The sequence below is a fragment of the Musa acuminata genome, chromosome BXJ3-6, assembly GCF_036884655.1.
Source record: "Musa acuminata AAA Group cultivar baxijiao chromosome BXJ3-6, Cavendish_Baxijiao_AAA, whole genome shotgun sequence".
Classification (NCBI taxonomy): Eukaryota; Viridiplantae; Streptophyta; class Magnoliopsida; order Zingiberales; family Musaceae; genus Musa; species Musa acuminata.
Genome location: NC_088354.1, coordinates 32,193,390 through 32,213,010, shown reverse-complemented (window position 1 = coordinate 32,213,010; position 19,621 = coordinate 32,193,390). Strand labels below are relative to the sequence as shown.

The window sequence follows — 19,621 nt, the reverse complement described above, 5'->3', positions numbered from 1 at the left end:
TTCTTCGGCCGGAACAGGAGAGGGGATTGATTAAAGAAGAAAACAGTGTCATCAATTATTATTATTATTATTGCATCTTCTTGGGAATGGCTAGTTCCTGACGTGCCACATGAAGGTCATATGGAATTTGATGCCTCTGGTATAATACTCATTAATGAGCCTTGGGCCCTAGGGACAGTGTGATGATGCATTGATGACCTAGTTGTGGAGTCTGGTGTAAGCTGGTAGAGATTTGTTAGGACTCAAACTGACACCTCGATTTTGGTAAAATTGTCTTTTAAAAAAATGTTGAGATTCCTTTTTTTAGGGTGAATTGACCATGAAAAATGCTGGTCTTGTTCAGGAAGGCTTTACCATGGAATTGGAAGTAGTGTAGTGTTGTTCTTCCTTCTCCTTTTAATAAATGAAGATTGCTACTCAATGCCTTGTTAATAGATAGAGTATTTAAAATTTTTATTAACTTTTGTAACGGATGTGCTTTTTTTTTTTTTTTTTTTTGACAGAAACACATGCTGATGAGACGCATGTGAAAAGTCTTATTCATACTTTGTGGTGTTGATTGGTTTTGCTCAATTGATGGTTGGGGCTTTAGAGAGATGGCATCGTCTATTAGAAATATCTTAGCCTATGTGATATCAATTCATGCTTAATGTATCCATTTTGTCGTTCAATTTCTAGATTGTTCTCTATGGTTACTGTTTGTTAGTCTTAGATTGTCAAAATGCTTTCGTTGTTGTCTATTAATCTTTCGGATGTGCCTTGCTGTTTTAGCTAGAGATTTCAATTGTTTATTGGATGGATGTTCAAGACAAACTTGTGGGTTTTACATTTTTGGGTACTTTAAAGATTTAGTATTTTTTTTTTTTTTTATACTGCCTCGAGTTTAATGGACTTGGGATTTTTGAGTTCGAGGTTCATATGATATAACAACAACCATTAGGGTTTGGCTAAGGTGTTAGTAAAATTGGATAGGGTGTTTTTTGGTAACTCATGCTGGATTCAACTGTGTTTGGTAACTCTTCTTCTATTTGTCATATGGCAAGTTTTGCTCTAATCACTACCCTCTTTTGTTTTGTTTTTTTTGTCAAGAGTTCTCCTATTTGTACAAAACATTTATTTCGATTTAAAACTTCTATTTTGAGAATAGTTAATTTCATGAGATGGTTAAGTCTAGTTGGCCTAATTACACTTGTTTTGCTATCCCATCTTTTTAATAACTAATGCCTTTTGATTTCAAGCACAAGTATAAACTCATACATGTATGATGAGATTCTTTACCAATCAAAGAATGAATCTTGTGAAATATGAATTTTTTTTTTTTTGCTGTGATACTATTCTGCCAAGTCTTTCTATTTGTAGTTTTTTCAACATTAATGAGGGTAGCCCTCCATTTAAATATTTGGTGCTATGATATCGCCTTGTCGTTTGCCAATTTTCGCTTTTGATTGTCGAATACAAACCAACTATTCAACAAAGGCTGAGTTGTTAGCAAGCAAAGTAAGTTTTTTTTTTTCTTAGGTTAGTCGGGTTACCCTCATCAAATCTATTCTTATGGCTTCCCTAGTTATTTGTTCATATGTTTGTTAGTAATTTCTTGTATGCCTGCCTAGATTTATCTTGAAATGTACTACTAATAGATTGTCTAGAGATTTCTTATGACAACAAGGCCCAAATAATCGTGGTTTTCGTCTTCTCTCTCTCTCGGTGTACTGTTACTGCTCCAACAGATTGTCATGCTATTATATTACTTTGCATGCTAGAAGAATCCACGCTTGTTATATAAATAGGTAGGTACGATAGTATTTGGTGTCTGTCTGTATGCTAAATATGGTTTATTATCTTCTCGGTAGATCACAATTCCTGATTCACTCTTCGGTTGAGTTTTCACTAGATGATTCTTAACCTTCAAAACAAAGATACAACAATCAATAGAGAAGACAAAAAAACAGAAAAGAAGCAACTTATTCTTCAATATAAAGGATCAAAAAGTAAGAGCAAGTATAGGAGGTCAAAGAAAAAATTGGAAAAAAAAAATATATATATATATATATAATTTTATAACAATAAACAAACCATAATGTTATAAATATTTGGGATCCGTTGATGAAATCTAATTTTAAAATACAGAAATGAATTTTAAAATGCACAAATGAATAGCTCAGAGCATTATTAGTATTGCAAGGAATTGAGAGCCATTATTATTATTCATTGAAGGAAACAAGAAAAAAACAACCTAGTGGATCCACATAACTAACTAACTGTTAGAAATACGATAATCAACATTTATCATAGCATAGTAAGTACATACATCATAAGAGCAAAGGGTGGTGGTGTACATTTGAGAATTGTTAAATAACATAAAATTTTATGTTAAATAACATAAAATTGTTAAAATGTCATGAGAAAATGGAATTATTACTATGTCACACTATATATACTATAGCCTCAATCAGAAAGAAAGAAAGAAAGAAAACCAAGTAATCTCTGAAAAGAAATATTGAACCATACAATCTTTTAAAGTTTTAAACATCTACTACATTAAATTACTTCCATGTGTCGACTTCAATATAATCTCGAGTCAATTCATTACTTCCATGTGCTATTATGATACAACTAGAAATAAGATAAGAAAGCTAGTTGTATTCATCTCCCATGACTTTTCAACTGGTGTCAAATTCATGTTCAGTACTCTATTCGGAGAAACAGTTTTGGTAAATAACATCAACCTGAAAAAGAATAAAATGATCAGTAATAATTTAAATATCTCAATGGATGAATTAAAATAATATTTTAAAACCTCTGATATTGCTATAAGTACAGCTACAATCTTTTTGTATGCAGGATGCTTATCCTTTGCAGCTTAATATTTTGTAACAATGGAAGCTCTACCCATTCTTGGTCAGGGATGGGAGCAGACCATATAGGTCCACCCCACCCATGCTAAAATTCCTTCCACAGTCAGGTGCATTTTTTAGGAACAACTGTGTTGTTCTAGATAGTGTAGACGAGAGCCAAAATCAGAATTGCAGGAACATGTAACAGTGAAAATATAGATGACAGTATCAAAGCAAAATGTCATATTTGAACCATGAAACAACAGTTAATTGATATGATACCTTAGTAACAGTCCTCCCAAGGCTTTGTAAATGAAATGAATCACAACCAGCACACTGATATATGTATGAGAGTTTTAAGTGGCGTGATCTTCATCATCCTAGCAGACCTGAGAAAAAACATACACAGAAAATTACCTACACACTTGTTGTGGGAGAGAAGCAGCTACACAGTGCTCATCAAAAAATATAATACACAACATCTAAACATATTTGATTAAAATTGTTATATGTCACCACATAGAGCATGGAGAACAGACCGTGAATATGTGCACAAACACTTGCATATAAAAATCCATCGGCACAGAGATGATGAGAACAATGTAATGTCTGTAACGGTTTGCATGACTCTGCATTGCGAGGGCATGAGAAGAATTAAACCTGTAAGATGACAATATTTAGAGAAGAGAGTTACAAATCAGATGATGAACCACACCTCAACACAAGCAAGAAGCATCTTCAAAGTCATCTCATTGTCACGGACTTAGCCGGTTTTGCCTAAGTCGTGCGACACCCTTGCGTGTCCGTCCGCAAAGGTCAGCCTCCCCGAAGCCTCCCATGGTCCCTTAAGACCTACAAAAGAGAAAACGAGTTAGAGAAATGCCTCACTCGGGATCCATAAGCAAATATTTCCGAAAACACTTCATAGACAATGCAAATTACAAATAGACTTTACAAGCTTTGAACAGTTGCACAACAAAGGGTCAAAATGGTCCACTACAGACCGAAAATCTCTCACAAGTGTCCACATGATACAACTTTATTTACAAGCCTAAAGCAGCCACCAAACCCAACTAATATGGGACTATTAAGCCTTCGGCCGTCCCTCTACATGTTGTGCAAAGCATGAACAAACCAAAAGATACGGACATACATAAGCATTACATCAAACATTCTGTTTAGAAGTTTGTTCGTGACATTCTCCTCCACTCATTCCTTCAACGTCCTCGTCGAAGCCTTTGCCGACACTACAACTCCTCGCCTTTGCTAAGTCTTCAATCTTCTCCTCCAGCTGCAATGCGCTTTTTGGCTCCCAGCTACTCTTCGCTGCTGTTGTTGAGTAATCAAACTTTGATCCGGCATACTGTTTCAACTCGCCAATGACTCTGACTCTAGTGTGGGGTTGGATGAGTTGTGTTGATCCTTGTTGGTTCCTGCAAATCTTTCAGATGAAGGAAAAGATCATTATTACTTTACGCAGTCTCTCAAATGACTCATGCTGCTTGAACTGGATGGATGCTTGTTGGAGCTTTGACGAGCATCGTCTCGCAAACTTTTGAAGTTTTTGAGTTCTTCCTCCATAAAATTTGTCCATCGACTCTTATTTCACTTAGTTGTTCCTTCCAAGTAGGTTCGTATCATTTCCGCTTTCGATTGGCATTTCATTGGGAAATGAAGCGGACTATCTACTCTCAGTAGCACTGATCACCGTTAATGAGGATTTGACAACTATTGTCTTCCATTACCTTTGAAGGGTCTTTAAACCTGTGCAGAGCTCCTCTGCTGGATTGATAAGAGAATTGGGGTACTCAGTTTCGCCCATTATCTTAAGAGTTGAGAAGGCAAAGGTTACTTGACTTCACCCGCCTCCTCGAGGTTGTACTCCATGCATCGAGCTGGTTACTGGCCTTCGCCTGCTCTTTGCTCATACTTCTGAAGCACTTGAAGTGTTTGCACTCCTTGCGTTGAGTTAGTTACTGTGATTCACCTTTTCAATGCCATCGAACTTCTGGAATGTAGGAAGTTTTCACCCCAACTTGGAGTAAGTCTCTAATAGTTTTGGTCGCCTCTAGGATTGTACTGTTTTCTCTATCAACCCGGCCGCCTACTTCATTGAGTAGCAAAGGTACAACACCGCGTACTGCTTGCTTTGTTCCTTGGTCGTGCACTCTTGCATGACCCGAAGTCCTTCACTTTTAGCTATCTTGATGAGAAGCTCGTCAACACTGGTCTTACGAAGTTCCTTGGCCTCTGCCCTACATCTTTGTCTCGGTACTTAGAGTTTGCCTCTGCATGCTTCACCTCCTCGGCCCCATTCACGACTAAGCGCTCTCCCTCCATGAGAGCAAGGGATCAATAACTTTCACAGAAGTCCCGCCTCTACGGTACCATGGCGTTGCCATGCCCATGGCCTTACTATCCGTCGCCTCGCAACTGCATCCCTTTTCTTCACGATCAGTAGATATGTCTCTGTGGCACTCCTCCGAGTCCACCTCCATTCTAACTGATGCTTGATTTTGGGTAGCTAAGTCCCTTTGTACTCGTCGTCGCTTCCTCGCCCCTTTCGACCCCTTGCTTCAACACCTCTGTGTTCTCCAAGCAGCTCCCTTTGGTCGATGAAAAGACAGACTGTAACTCCTATGCATAGCCTCTGCCATCATGTTATAGGGTTTGCACCAATTCTGTTATCCTTAGCTTCCTTGGTAGCAACGTTCGCTTACTCGACCTTGTCCTCTGACTTGCCGGGCTCCCTTAAGCGAATATGGGCTCTGGAGCAGTCCAACTCTCCAACTACTTCGATCATACCTCTGCATGATCAAGTCCCTCCCATGGGACTCACTGGTACTTGCATTCGAACTTTTCCCTTGGTGGAACACAACCCCCATATGCTGATGACCAAGGCTTTCATCCGATGCAAAATTCGATGCACGCACGGAAGACTCGCCTCTACGGTACCATGGCCTTCACTCCTTGAATCCATAGCCTTTCTTGCCGTCGTGTTGTTCATCGAAGTGGAGCTTCTAGTAGCTCCCGATCATACCTCTGTATGATCTACTCCCTTACGGGACTATATTGTGTGTATTGCATTGCCACGAACTGTTCCTCTGCCCTTCAACCTTGTCTCGGTACTTGGAGTTTGCCTCTGTATGCTCCACATCCTCGACCCCTTTCACGACCAAGCGCTCTCCCTCCATAAGAGCAAGGGATCAATGACTTTTACGAAAGTCCCACCTCTGCGGTACCATGGCGCTGCCATGCTCATGGCCCTACTATTCGTCGCCTCGCAACTGCATCCCGTTTCTTCACGATCAGTAGATATGTCTCTGTGGCACTCCTCCGAGTCCACCTCCATTCTAACTGATGCTTGATTTTGGGTAGCTAAGTCCCTTTGTACTCGTCGTCGCTTCCTCGCCCCTTTCGACCCCCCGCTTCAACACCTTTGTGTTCTCCAAGCAGCTCTTTTTGGTCGATGGAAAGACAGACTGTAACTCCCATGCATGGCCTCTGCCATCATGTTGTAGGGTTTGCAACAATTCTATTCTCCTTAGCTTCCTTGGTAGCAACGTTCGCTTACTCGACCTTGTCCTCTGACTTGCCCGGCTCCCTTAAGCGAATATGGGCTCTGGAGCAATCCAACTCTCTAATTGCTTCGATCATACCTCTGTATGATCAAGTCCCTTCCATGGGACTCACTGGTACTTGCATTCGAACATTTCCCTTGGTGGAACACAGCCCCCATATGCTGATGACCAAGGCTTTCATCCGATGCAAAATTCGATGCACGCACGGAAGACCCGCCTCTACGGTACCATGGCCTTCACTCCTTGAATCCATAGCCCTTCTTGTCGTCGTGTTGTTCACCGAAGTGGAGCTTCCAGTAGCTCCCGATCATACCTCTGTATGATTTAGTCCCTCACGGGACTATGTCGTGTGTATCACATTCCCACGAACTATTCCTCTGCCCTTCAGTCTTGTCTTGGTACTTGGAGTTTGCCTCTGCATGCTCCACCTCCTCGGCCTCTTTCACGACGAAGCGCTCTCCCTCCATGAGAGCAAGGGATCAATGACTTTCACGGAAGTCCTACCTCTGCGGTACCATGGCGCTGCCATGCCCATGGCCCTACTATCCGTCGCCTCGCAACTGCATCTCTTTTCTTCACGATCAGTAGATATGTTTCTATGGCACTCTTCCGAGTCCACATCCATTCTAACTGATGCTTGATTTTGGGTAGCTAAGTCCCTCTGGACTCGTCGTCGCTTCCTCGCCCCTTTCGACCCCTTGCTTCAACACCTCTGTGTTCTCCAAGCAGCTCCCTTTGGTCGATGGAAAGACAGATTGCAACTCATATGCATGGCCTCTACCATCACGTTGTAGGGTTTGCACCAATTCTGTTCTCCTTAGCTTCCTTGGTAGCAACGTTCGCTTACTCGACCTTGTCCTCTGACTTGCCGGGCTCCCTTAAGCGAATATGGGCTCTGGAGCAGTCCAACTCTCCAGTTGCTTCGATCATACCTCTGCATGATCAAGTCCCTCCCATGGGACTCACTAGTACTTGCATTCGAACATTTCTCTTGGTGGAACACAGCCCCCATATGCTGATGACCAAGGCTTTCATCCGATGCAAAATTCGATGCACGCACGAAAGATCCGCCTCTGCGGTACCATGGCCTTCACTCCTTGAATTCATAGCCCTTCTTGTCGTCGTGTTGTTCACCGAAGTGGAGCTTCCAGTAGCTCCCGATCATACCTCCGTATATCTAGTCCCTCACGGGACTATGTCGTGTGTATCGCATTGCCACGAACTGTTCCACCACGATCCGCTGCACTATGTCGCCTCCTGGTGACATCTCTATTGCATTCTGATCCTTTTGGGATGAACTCGAATTATGATCCCTCCATGTGTGGCCTCTGCCAATATATTGCAGGGTCTCTTCCACCTTCGATTTTGTTCGCTCCTTTAGCAATCGACCTTCATCCACCCACTCTTGGGTCACACCTAGATGAAGCACCACTCTAGGATAGTTCGTCGCATAGTAGCTCCCGAAGTCTACCAGCACAATTGTCTGGATCCTAGGCCTCTGCCCCTACCAGCACAATCTCCACTGCGCACTGCTTCCTGCCTGGCAACTTAACTGGCAACACTGTGGCATATTCTTCCAAGAGTACCCGCCTCTGTGTCCTTTTGCCTCGTGTCAAAGCCTTCTGAACCCAACTTCGCCTCCGCAAGTTGAGTCGCCTTAGTTTCTCCATCAAATGCTTTTCCGAGATAAGGTGCATATGCCCAGAAGCTCCCTTCGTCTTTGGCACCATGCAAGATGAGTCCGCTCCGTCAGAATGAAGGACCCATGGAACAACATGATACTGCTCTTGCCTCTGCAAGAGTTCATGTCCTTGACCTCTATCCAGGGAAAGCATTGTGCCTCCGCTCCATGTTCCATCTTCTATGCTGGCTCCCTTCATGCGGCTTGGGTACTTCGCCAAGTTACACCCAAGTTGCTCTGCTCCTCGTTTTTGCATTGAGTTGATGGTGGCCCTCGCGCCCACCATTCCACGGGTCAGCCCTCCCTTGAGTCCAATCTCGATATCGACTCCAAGTGTGCCTTCATTTGTGTTGCTTTAGGTCGCTCCCCCACTTAATCTCGCAATGCATCCACCAATATATTCTCTCAAGCGAGATCATGCGACGACTCCTCACCGCTTACTCGGTCCATTGAGCTTCGTAGAGTTATTGTTTATTGAGGTACTCCTCCTCAACATGTGCGGTATGTTGCACATGATTCTCCCTCTGGAGAAATCGGGATCTATCCCTCCTGGATAACAGTCCCGTTGGAGCAAAATCTCTCTTCGTTTCGGAGACCACCATCCCCTTGGACTACTCCGATTTGCTGAACAAACTGTGCATTGTTTTGCCTCCTGCAAACGCACTTGCTAGATTGCGACTCCACGTCAATACAGCCCCCACTGCACCACTCAAGGCCTAGCAACATGCTGAACTCGCTGCACACTTTAGCCTCTTACGGACGTATCCTTCACATGCCGAAAAGAAAGTTTCAATGCTCCATGGCGTCGAGTTTCGGTCGCCTTGGGATGGTCGCGAACATTCTATCGTCCGCATACAAGCCCATGCATGAGTACCGAATTCTTCGAGTTAGCAATTCCCCTCACCTCTGTGAGTTTTGCATAACTCTTTCGATCGCTGAGCAACTCATTCCACCTTGCATGGTCTCATCCTTTACCAAGCGTCTCGTTTGCCTTGAGCACCATCAAGTATAGTTGTCAACGTCGAGCCGTAGCTCGGACTCAGCCATCCCAACCTTTGTGCACTCCGCATTCTTCCAAGCTTGCTTGTTCTCATGGTGCCTCTTGTGCGAAGGGTTGGCCATTCCTCTGAATGCCAATTTCAGATGCTCGCTCCTCCGAGCGACTCATTTTCCCTACATCTCCATGCCCGTTTTCCCCTAAACGGTCGCGCGTGTGCTGACTGCCGTCAACACAACCCCCGCTAGGTCCCCCACGTTTGCATGCCAAGTGTTTCTATGAGTGCTTGTCCCGCTCTGATACTATCTATCACGAACTTAGCTGGTTTTGCCTAAGTCGTGCGGCACCCTTGCGTGTCCGTCCGCAAAGGTCAGCCTCTCCGAAGCCTCACATGGTCCCTTAGGACCTACAAAAGAGAAAATGGGTGAGAGAAATGCCTCACTCGGGATCCACAAGCAAACATTTCCGAAAACACTTCATACACAATGCAAATTACAAACATACTTTCTAAGCTCTAAACAGTTGCACAATAAAGGGTCAAAATGGTCCACTACAGACCGAAAATCTTTCACAAATATCTACATGACACAACATTTCTTTACAAGCCTAAAGCGGCCACCAAACCCAACTAATATGGGACTATTAAGCCTTCGACCGTCCCTCTATGCAAATCATGAACATACCAAAAGATATGGACATACATAAGCATTACATCAAACATCCTGTTTAAAAGTTTATCCGTAACATCATGATGATATTTTGCTTTCAAAGGATAAGAACCATACCTGTTACCCATATCTACAGGTAAAGTTAGCTAAAAATAGAAATTTCTAGTTTAAAATTCATAAGCATGAATTCACTTAGATTAGCAGATTGCAGTATTGCCACCACAAAGAACTGACAAATCTGTAGCTGTGCACATTAGTAATCCACCATCAGCAATTGACTGAACAGCAAAGTCCAAGAAAGCAGAAGGTGATCCATAAGGATCAAGCTCAACCTAATACCAGAGTCATTTTCATCATTACAAACTGAAATTTATTAGATTTAGCATAGATCAAAATCTGAAAATGATAAATTATCTGACATCATTAATGGAATAATAATGTGTCATACGTCAAAGTTAAATCTGCTTTAATGGCAAATCCTTTTTCTTTCGATCATGATGATTCAACCACAGAACGAATTCAACATGGAAAAATTCCTGAGACTTGAAGCAAACAAACTTAATGTCCAAAATAATTTCTGTATACTGCTGCTATGACAACTTGGTCTGTCTTCAGTGTACCAAGTGACTTGTACAATGCTGTGGGTTGGGTGATTTTGTGCTAAACTGTTTGATGGCAAGTCGAAGGGCTGTACCAATTGTCTTGAGTTGAACCATCCTAACACAATTCATATTGAGCACCTTAAAAAGGTTAACCTAAGGCTAAATAAACCTTGAGTGTATATCATTAATGGAATGATAATGTGCCATACGTCAAAGTTAAATATGCTTTAATGGCAAATACTTTTTCTTTTGATTCAACCACAGAATGAATTCAATATGGAAAAATTCCTCAGACTTGAAGCAAACAAACCTATTTAATGTCCACAATAATTTCTGTATACTGCTGCTATAGCAACTTGGTCCGTCTTCAGTGTACCAAATGACTTGTACAATGCTGGATTGGGTGATTTTGTGCTAAACTGTTTGATGGAAAGTCGGAGGGCTCTACCAATTGTCTTCAGTTGAACCATCCTAACACAATTCATATTGAGCACCTTAAAAAGGTTAACCTAAGGCTAAATAAACCTTGAGTGTATACCAAGCTGATGGAAATCTTCCAGAATCAGGCCACATCATAAAGAAGGTCCTCTCCATAAAATATCACTTCCACAAAGGAAAAGTTGAAGAGGACTAAAACAGAACAGGAAAGTCAGGACCATTTGAATGTCAGGAATCCACTTGATATTTCCCAAATCAATCCAACTCCTTTAAGCAGAAGAACAGGAGTAATATTTTCAATTAATGAGGCAGGCCAAGGTTCATCCAAGAATGATCTTCTCTGTATATAAGATTCCTTCAAACATGTGAGATAGCATATCACCAAAAACTTGAGGTTACAAGCTCACCAAGTTTCTTCTAGCTCTTTAATGTGTCTTCATGAGATTACCGTCTTCTATGTACTTTTCATTCATGGGATACACAATAAATGATTAATGAACTGCTGCATGGACAAAGCATCAATCTAATTTATTGGAACTGTGGATTATGAAAGGATATAATGACTAAAGATCATACAATTAGAGATAAGAATGATGATAAGGTCAATCTGTAAAGCCCACAAAAGATGGTCCAGAAGCTGACCAGAAAAACTTTTCTTTACCTCGTCGGGAGGGTGTTGTAATCCTAGCACAATTTGACTTGATCAGGCGATCCTACCTCCCCCATAAATAATAGAATAAGGCACAAAATAGAGTGGAGAACAAGGAAAATACATTTCCTGGAGACTAGGCTAGGTGTATAAGTAGGAACATGCTAACCCACAAGCACAACAGTGGACTTCCAAGAATTGCAAAACTGATAAATTGCTTGAATAACCTGTGTGAGTTACAGACTTAGCCTAAACTTGCTTTCCACACTTAGGTACAAGAAGAAGCCTCATATCAGTCCATTCAACATAAAATTCTTATAGCAAACAACAGGTCCATAAATAATCTTACTTCCAGAAATATATTAAGTACAAGGAAGAAGAAACACAATATAGGATAATTTCTTTGATTTTGGCAATCTAACATCCCCAGGTTTCAGTGCCACATGTTTTTAAGCAAAACTTCAACAAAGATGAGCTTAAAACTAATAATTTGCAAGGGTCCAAAGTTACCTCATCAAATTCTTTTGGATGGGTAAGCATATAAACTCAGGCATCGGCAAGATGAGTTTCCACCTTTGATGATGCCAGAGAGCCATTAAACTGTATATTTCTTTTGCAAGCTTCAATAGATTCTGCAGTAATGCATATGACATGATTAAGCATCCATTTCAAGCCTTGCCTAGAAATTCTACCAGCAAAGAAATTAATACTATGTAAAATTAAACAATACATTCGTCATAGTCGAGAGCGACAATTTTGCCAATGCCATCTATTTCAAGTGCATATCTCCGCGATCGTAATCCAGAAGCAGCTAAAGCCTACAGATTCCTAACCAAAAAATATTTCAACTTGGGCATAGCAAACATATGCTCATAATGACCACAACTTTAGATGAAGGCTAAAGATCAGACCACCTTGTAGAAACTTAGATTATATTTATCAACAAAGCACATTATTCCATTTGCAAGGATAGGTACAAAAGATAACTATAGATGCACCTCGAGAACCGTGGGTGCTTTGAGTTCTTGAACTTTTGAGGCAGGAATTTCCTGAATTTCTCTTAAGTTGCCTTTGGTATAATCTGAAGTGTCTAGTTGGATTTGACAATCTCCATCTGATAAATAATCAGAAGGCCTGTCACAAGGGACCTCTGATGCCGATCTTTTCCTGCTCAACATAATAGCATGTTCTTCCTTGCGTTTTGAGATAGAAGTCCTTAAAACAGCAATGGAAATGTCTCTGTTATGAACCTAATGATCATACATCACTTTCAACAGCAACTAGAATACATACAGGGGAACATCGAAAACCAAATTCATGTTGTTCAAGCAGCAGCACCAATCGTAACAACACAGATTTTCATGTTGGCTTTCTCTATCTAAGTCAACCTTGTTCCAACTAAATGAAGCCTAATCGTGGTCTTAAGTGACATTTCTTACATTGACGAGAGGAATGCCAAAAATAATAAAGTTTAGGAACCAATTCTTTTAAGTCATTAAAATGGACAGGTAATTATCCGGAATATGAACAAGTGATTATGACCCCAATGGCACACCCCGGGACTAATTTCCACTCATTATTATTTACTTTTAGTATTCTTTTTAACAATTTATCATTTAAGGATCCCAACATGACACATTTTTACAATATAATTTAGATTAACTACTAAAACGAACACATGCTCTATACCTTGTATGCTTTATGACGTAGATGACCAAAATTTAATCTTGTCCAAGGTGAAAAGAAAAATAATAATCTTTACAATCTCAGATCAAGAAAAAATGACTTCTTCTAACGAATTAGAAGCACCGATAGAAATCCAACCTAAACAATCAACAAGAGCAACGGGACAACAAGAAGCAATTTCTACCAAATGGTTTTTCTCATTTCGGAAAAACGAACTCGCACAAGGATCATTACCTGGGCCTCGTCGTAGAATACGCCGTTGGCAGAATCCATAAGAATCTTCGCCTCTCCTTCCTCGACGACTGCGTCTCCTCCGGGCTTCCCTCCCACGTCGCCCCACACCGATTTCTGGGGCCGAAGAAGAGGATGAGGAGGAGAGTGAAAGACTCGATTTTGATGGCATCAGCGGCAAGCTCTTGGCCGCCCTGACTGAGAACCGCATCGCTTTCGAATTGCCGCATCCAAATCCCCAACACGATCGCGCGGAGGGGATGATTCCGAGGGCATTTGCTTCGCAACATTATAAACCCTATTTCTTGGCCTCCGGCGCACGTTAACGATCAATCATACAGTTCCGCTAAAGTGAGCGTGGTTGCCAATTCAAGGTTATGCGTGGGGGTATTACACTTCAATTTGAGTAGACAAAAACTAGAAGATTGACTCATATGTTATTTGGCATGGTTGATTAATACGATAATTAACTAATAATGTTAAATATTAATTATACTATTTCTCTCTCTCTCTCTCTCTCTCTCTCTCTCTCAGAGGAACAGGAACCTGGACCACCATTGTCCATGTTCTTCATGTACAAGGTCATATGAACCTGTGGTCCGGAAGAGAGAAGGCATAGTCCAGATGATTGGTCACTGATTGGTGAACAGTACTGGATCCACTGCAGGTTGATGACAACTCCAGTCAGCATAGGATTTCTTGTCCCTGGATTGGTTGATATCTGGAAAGAGAAACGATAACTCGACATCAGTCACGTCTTTCAAATTTCAAATGGCCTCCATGAATCTCCTGCCAAACATTTCTAGATGCTGCTATGAGCTTAAAAAGGTTGAGGAGGAGCAGGACATCAGAATCAATGTAAAGCTTGTGCTGTCCATCAATTCTGCATGACAAATGATATGTTTCTGAGGATAATTACAGCGACCATCCTATGGAGCATCAGAAACATGGTTTTCACTGCATGGCTACAGGGACCATCCTATGGAGAATGCAGCTTCAGGAACATTTTCCAAGCTGTCCATATCTCCTTCACTGAGAGAGGTAGGGCTGCATGAGGACACACAGCCTTGGTCTTATCATCTATGTTTGGCTGGTGTAGACTTCAACCATGGCTTCCGCATTTTGCCTTATTATTCACCTCTTCTTCTACCAAATTGCTAACCTTTATGCTATATATATCCTTGTACAGAAAACAGCATCACAAATTCCATGCCTCAGCATCACTCAACCTGCATATTGCAGCTAGCATTTGTGACAATGTCAGGAGAAAGGGATGTATAGACACTCAGACTTTGATCTCTTGTCAGATACAATATAATTACATGGGAGTTTGGGACATTGATCTCTAATCAAATGCTTGTGGCTTTCCACTATTTAGCTCTTTTGAGTCTAGTAAACTCTGAACACCATGCATCAACTCTGACTAGTAAGACTATTTACTGAATCATGTCGTGTGATCTACCAATAGGTGGATATTGCCATCCATTCCATCAAGCAAAATAATTGAATCTTAATTACCTTTTTCCTGTCAAAATGTGATTTGTTCTTGCAGATTGTGATCTTAATTAAATTGGTTTGCTGGATTCTTGCCCAGATCTTAATCTGAATACATACAGGTTTCTACAATTAAGGAAGCATGGGAACAATTTAGGGAGAAGGAAAAACGTTGTAAGATGGGACAAACTAATATACAAAAAATTACTAATAATCGTTAGAAGATCAAATGCAAAAGGTTTCGTAGATGATTTAGGATGTATTCCTTGTTAGGAAGCAGAAAAAACTCATGTTTGTCGTTCATTTCTTTGCCAAAGTTTCAATTAAGATCTGGAGCCCATGGCTGCTAATTAGATGCCATTCAAAGAAGAAGTTGATTGATTTTGATCACATCCAAAGGCAAAAATACTGATGCAGGATGTCATATGGCATAATCCTATAGCATCCACAATACATTATGTATATGGATGGAGAGAAATCAACTGAGTATAGCAATCCATGCAAAGTTCTTCATGAAAGTAGGTAGAGGATAAGATGCTGCTTAAAAAATTGTTTGCAGAATGGAAAGAAGACGATAGCAAAGTGTGTGTATACTAATCCAACTTTGAGGATTTTATTTTCATGTAGATGCTAGCTAGCTTAGCTAGCAAAGAAGGTACTTAGATCAAAATCTGCTTTCATAACTCAATTCTTTATCCAAATGAAAATGCTATAGATGGGTAGTTAAATGCCGGGCTAGAAATGCGTTATAAATATAAACATATTTTTCTTTTCTAGTGAAAAATCAAAGAAAAACACAATAAAAAAATGTCATGCTGTGCACAAAGGAAAAGGGAGGAATAAAATGATTAGTTGAGACATCATCAATTTATCGCTATTCCCAGAAAAAAATAATCAATAGGGCCCAACATTAATTGTACAGAAGCTAATACCAATTAGTAGCGGTATTCAACATAAGAGACTTCCATCAATACAAGATCTAAAAGGGATCAATGTGATCCTTGTAAAGAAAGAGGCACTTAAAGATAGGGTTTAGGATGCACTAATCTCATGTTCTTAAAATCCTGAAAATTCTGGTTGAGAAGGACTTATTTTGCACGCATGTGGATTGATTTTTTTTCGCATGCATCTAACATTTTTAAGGGTAAAACATGCTCCAAAATTAAAGTTCTTTTTGGTTCCAACAGTAATGTAACTTTCATATTCAACATATTATTTAGTCACAAAAATAATCTTACCAATGCGATCCTACATTATCATCTAAGAATCCATGGCGAGACAACAAATCCCGACATCCATGTGAGACCTAATGCTGTGGGAACTATCAGCATTGGGACCCCTATTTTTATGGTCCGAAGTTGATCATGCATGTGGATCCATGAAAATGATATAAAGAGACTGTGGGCTCACCTGACTGTTGTTTCTACCCTCTTCATCACAAAGATATGAACTTGATTTATTCTTACTGAAGAATACAACAGGTACTTGATCCAAGGAATTCTGTTGGTGCAAAGCCATCCTCTTAATTACACACATAGAAAGACAAAACAATTAAACCTGTCTTAGTAGCACTCATTTAGCTTAAAGAGGCAGGACATGCTATCCATATCAATTCGGGCTTCATCTTGTGGGGCTTGACATGAATTTTCTCAAGTATGGCTCCTTATAGCCAACTATTATTGGATCAGAAATGGATCCCCAATCATTTCTTAAATGTTTGTTAACTCCATTTCTAAATTTAATTAGTATCTGCACTTGATAATAAGTATATAATTTATACATATATGTAAAGTATATAAATATAAAGTATGATATTATGGGTTACATCGATCGACTTAGCAGATGGATTTATAATCTCGTAACTTTGGATCATGGAGTAAGTCGAAAGCGAACAATTCAAGAAGCTATTATTCTTTTACAAGTCGGAAATTAATTGAATCCGAAGTGATAAATATCACACACAAATATACGCACGCATATATACGCCTTTTTTTATTTAAATTAGTTGTGCTGTCTCATACTCAATTATCGTTCATGAATTATATTGCAGCGTTTTATTTGCCATATTATATCGATTTTTTTCAAATAAAAGATCAATAAAGATTCGGAGTGGAAAATTATAATTCAATACATGGTGGTCACCAAAATGGAATTTAGAAATGAATCAAATATCCACATTTGAATTCTTTGAGTTCTTGGTTGGAAACGTTTACACGCTGATCCAAGCCAAATCTCTCACGTTCATGGAGAGAGGAAAACCTAAAGAATTGATCTTGGATGTAAAATGATGGAACAACAAACATCCCATGTGAACAATTGGGCTTCTAGTTGTCTTTGTTGGACTACTACACCTCAGCAACCAAAACCTGATCTATCCTTGGAGTGGAAACCTCAACAACTAGGCAGCTAATTCTTTCTTTATTTCATGCTTTCTTTCTTTTGATGAAGATAAATAGCTAACATTTTGCTCAAACCAAATGTGAGCTTCTTTAGATGATGACAATGTGAAAATTTGAATTGTGGTCTCCAATGACAAGCACTAACTTGTCGTTGAGTTTACAAGTCAATCATTATGAGCCTTCATTCTGGCCACTGGATACATTTGGACTAAGATTTTATTGCAAGATTTCTTGAAGACAGTTAAGTGGGTTAATTGGTGGTGGTCGTTGGCAGTATCTCCCAAACAATATCATCATGTTGGAGCTCAGAGAAGAAGATCTGACCATGCCTTTTTCTTTTTGTCATCTCTTGTTTGGTATACTATGCACTACCTTCATATTTTCCCTTAAATTTCTTCTTTTCCTTTCATAATTTGGATGATCAACCAGAAAAAAAAGGGAATCGTTTGTGTTTGACCGACACTCCTTTTGTCAGTCAAATGGAGCACATAGTGGAAAGCCAAACCATGAATGTAAATGTTAAAGACTAACTCAGTTACTTGTGAGCAGTCTGCAAGTAATAATCTGAGAACTACATGCCAAATGCTCACTGTGTACCAAGATGTCATAAACATGGAGCTACTCCATTTTTCGGGAGTAGAGTTTGATTTTATGTAAAAACTACTACTGAACTTTCTAGTTCTATCAATTTGATTTGAGTTATTATAAAAAATATTTGTTTTTTTTTTTTGTTTGCATATGTCAGTTTAAAGCTAAATCATACACATCCATCTCCAAAGTTGAAATAATTGGGATGCCCACATATTGGACATCTCATCCACCTTCCAAATCTAAACCCTAGTCAATTGATGACAGTACTGTTATTTTGATAGCGAGGAAATACCCCTCTAACCATGGGAGTTGAGCTTGCTAGAAGTTTGCGTCTTCACAGTCATTGCTCACAGATGCTTTTCACGAGAGAGAGAGAGAGAGAGAGAGAGAGAGAGAGAGAGAGAGATCACACGATACATACTATTAGGCCTTAAAAGCCTCCTAACCCTAGCGCTTAAGACGCAGGCAGCATTGCCTTCCATGGATATGGTACGCACGGAAAGCAGAAGCGAGCACCGTTCGGCCTGCTTCGCAATTACTACACACCAGCGGGGGTCGCAGAACAACTCCAGCGACGCGCTGCACGCGAGCATGTGCGCGAGTGCTCCCCCAACATCCAGCCTCCACCCCACGAGAAGATCACAGAATCAACCAAATATAAAAATGTTTCAGAGCAGATCTTTACTCGGTATGGTAAAAGCCATGCTTCTGGCAGCAGATAAGAGTACTGCTTGCTCATGAGAGTGTGGACTGTGGACTGTGGACTGACACCCAACCAAGCAGAAGAGAATAACTTCACAGTGCGCCATTAGGGTGAACAAGTGCGTGCAGGTTGGGATTTGGGATGGCAGCAAGCCTTCATCTGACCTTGGCTGTCTCATCAACCCTGCTCTTTCCCAAGATGAGAGAAAGTGAAGCCTGGCTCGCACCTGTTGATCCTAGCTAAATCCATTAAAGGCGCTTGACCAAGCACCACCACCACCGCCTCCCCCATCGAGCAGTTTCTTTCCCGCAGAGCCTATCGAGTCTGGGCGGGCAAAAGGCTCTCTATGGTGGAGAAAAAGGCGTGGTTACACGAAGAGGGCAACAGTGAGGGTGCGTTGGGGGGTGTCCCTTCTTTTACCCCTATGGGAAACCGAGGAATCGTCACATCACTTCCCGCACTCACTGGCCCCTCAGGACAGTGACAACTGATCCCCTCCACCTTTTCCCTCCCCTTCTTAAACTTTCTGCACTCACCACCCTTCTCGGGTGCATCTTCTCGTGATATGTTGCCCCTCTTCATCGCTCAGCATGTCATGATGTCTCGTATGGATCTTGGCCTGGTTTGTAGCCTTCGAAGATTGCTCTGTAATGCGGACTGATGGAGACTGGCGCATGATTCCTGTATGTTTTTGTTGTTGTTGGATATGTGTTGCTCGAAGCAAGTGCCTGCCCTTGGAGCGCAACATGACGCAGCTTCTGAAACTTGATCGTACCCTTTCTTGTTGAATGCGTTTTTTCTAAATCTGGGAGAATCATGGAGGCTCATCATCGATTAATAGAAACTTGGTAAACAGTGTTTTAGAAGGTGGGACTTTGATCTTTCTCATCTTTTGCTGCATGTATCCAGAAGAGATCATAAAGAACAACGTATCAAGTCAAAGGCTAAGTTCTGTTCATTTATACCAAGTGACCCTGAAACAAAATAGGAGCACTGTTTCAGGTGCATCTGTAGACACATAAAAATCAAAGGCATAGATGTGAAAGCATGGTAGTTTATCTTGGTAT

General features: G+C 40.8%; 1 protein-coding gene across 5 annotated transcripts; it reads right to left on the bottom strand.

Annotated features, from left to right (window-relative positions):
- Positions 1–2,481: 2,481 nt before the first annotated feature.
- LOC135586971 (tRNA (guanine(26)-N(2))-dimethyltransferase 1-like) lies at positions 2,482–13,781 on the bottom strand. Of its 5 annotated transcripts, none has more exons than XM_065155236.1 (8): positions 13,371–13,777; positions 12,449–12,665; positions 12,181–12,268; positions 11,961–12,082; positions 3,550–3,686; positions 3,374–3,463; positions 3,117–3,223; positions 2,482–2,726 (listed from the first exon to the last, which is right to left on the bottom strand). In XM_065155236.1, coding segments are annotated over exons 1-4 (594 nt in total). In that variant the 5' UTR covers positions 13,658–13,777; the 3' UTR covers positions 2,482–2,726; positions 3,117–3,223; positions 3,374–3,463; positions 3,550–3,686; positions 11,961–12,080. The 5 variants fall into 5 exon arrangements, 4 of the variants coding, with proteins under 4 accessions (XP_065011308.1, XP_065011309.1, XP_065011311.1 ...); XM_065155237.1 differs by lacking the exon at positions 2,482–2,726 and adding an exon at positions 2,763–2,991; XM_065155239.1 differs by lacking the exon at positions 2,482–2,726 and having other exon boundaries at positions 2,763–3,223; positions 12,449–12,700; positions 13,371–13,781.
- Between the last annotated feature and the right edge of the window lie 5,840 nt (positions 13,782–19,621).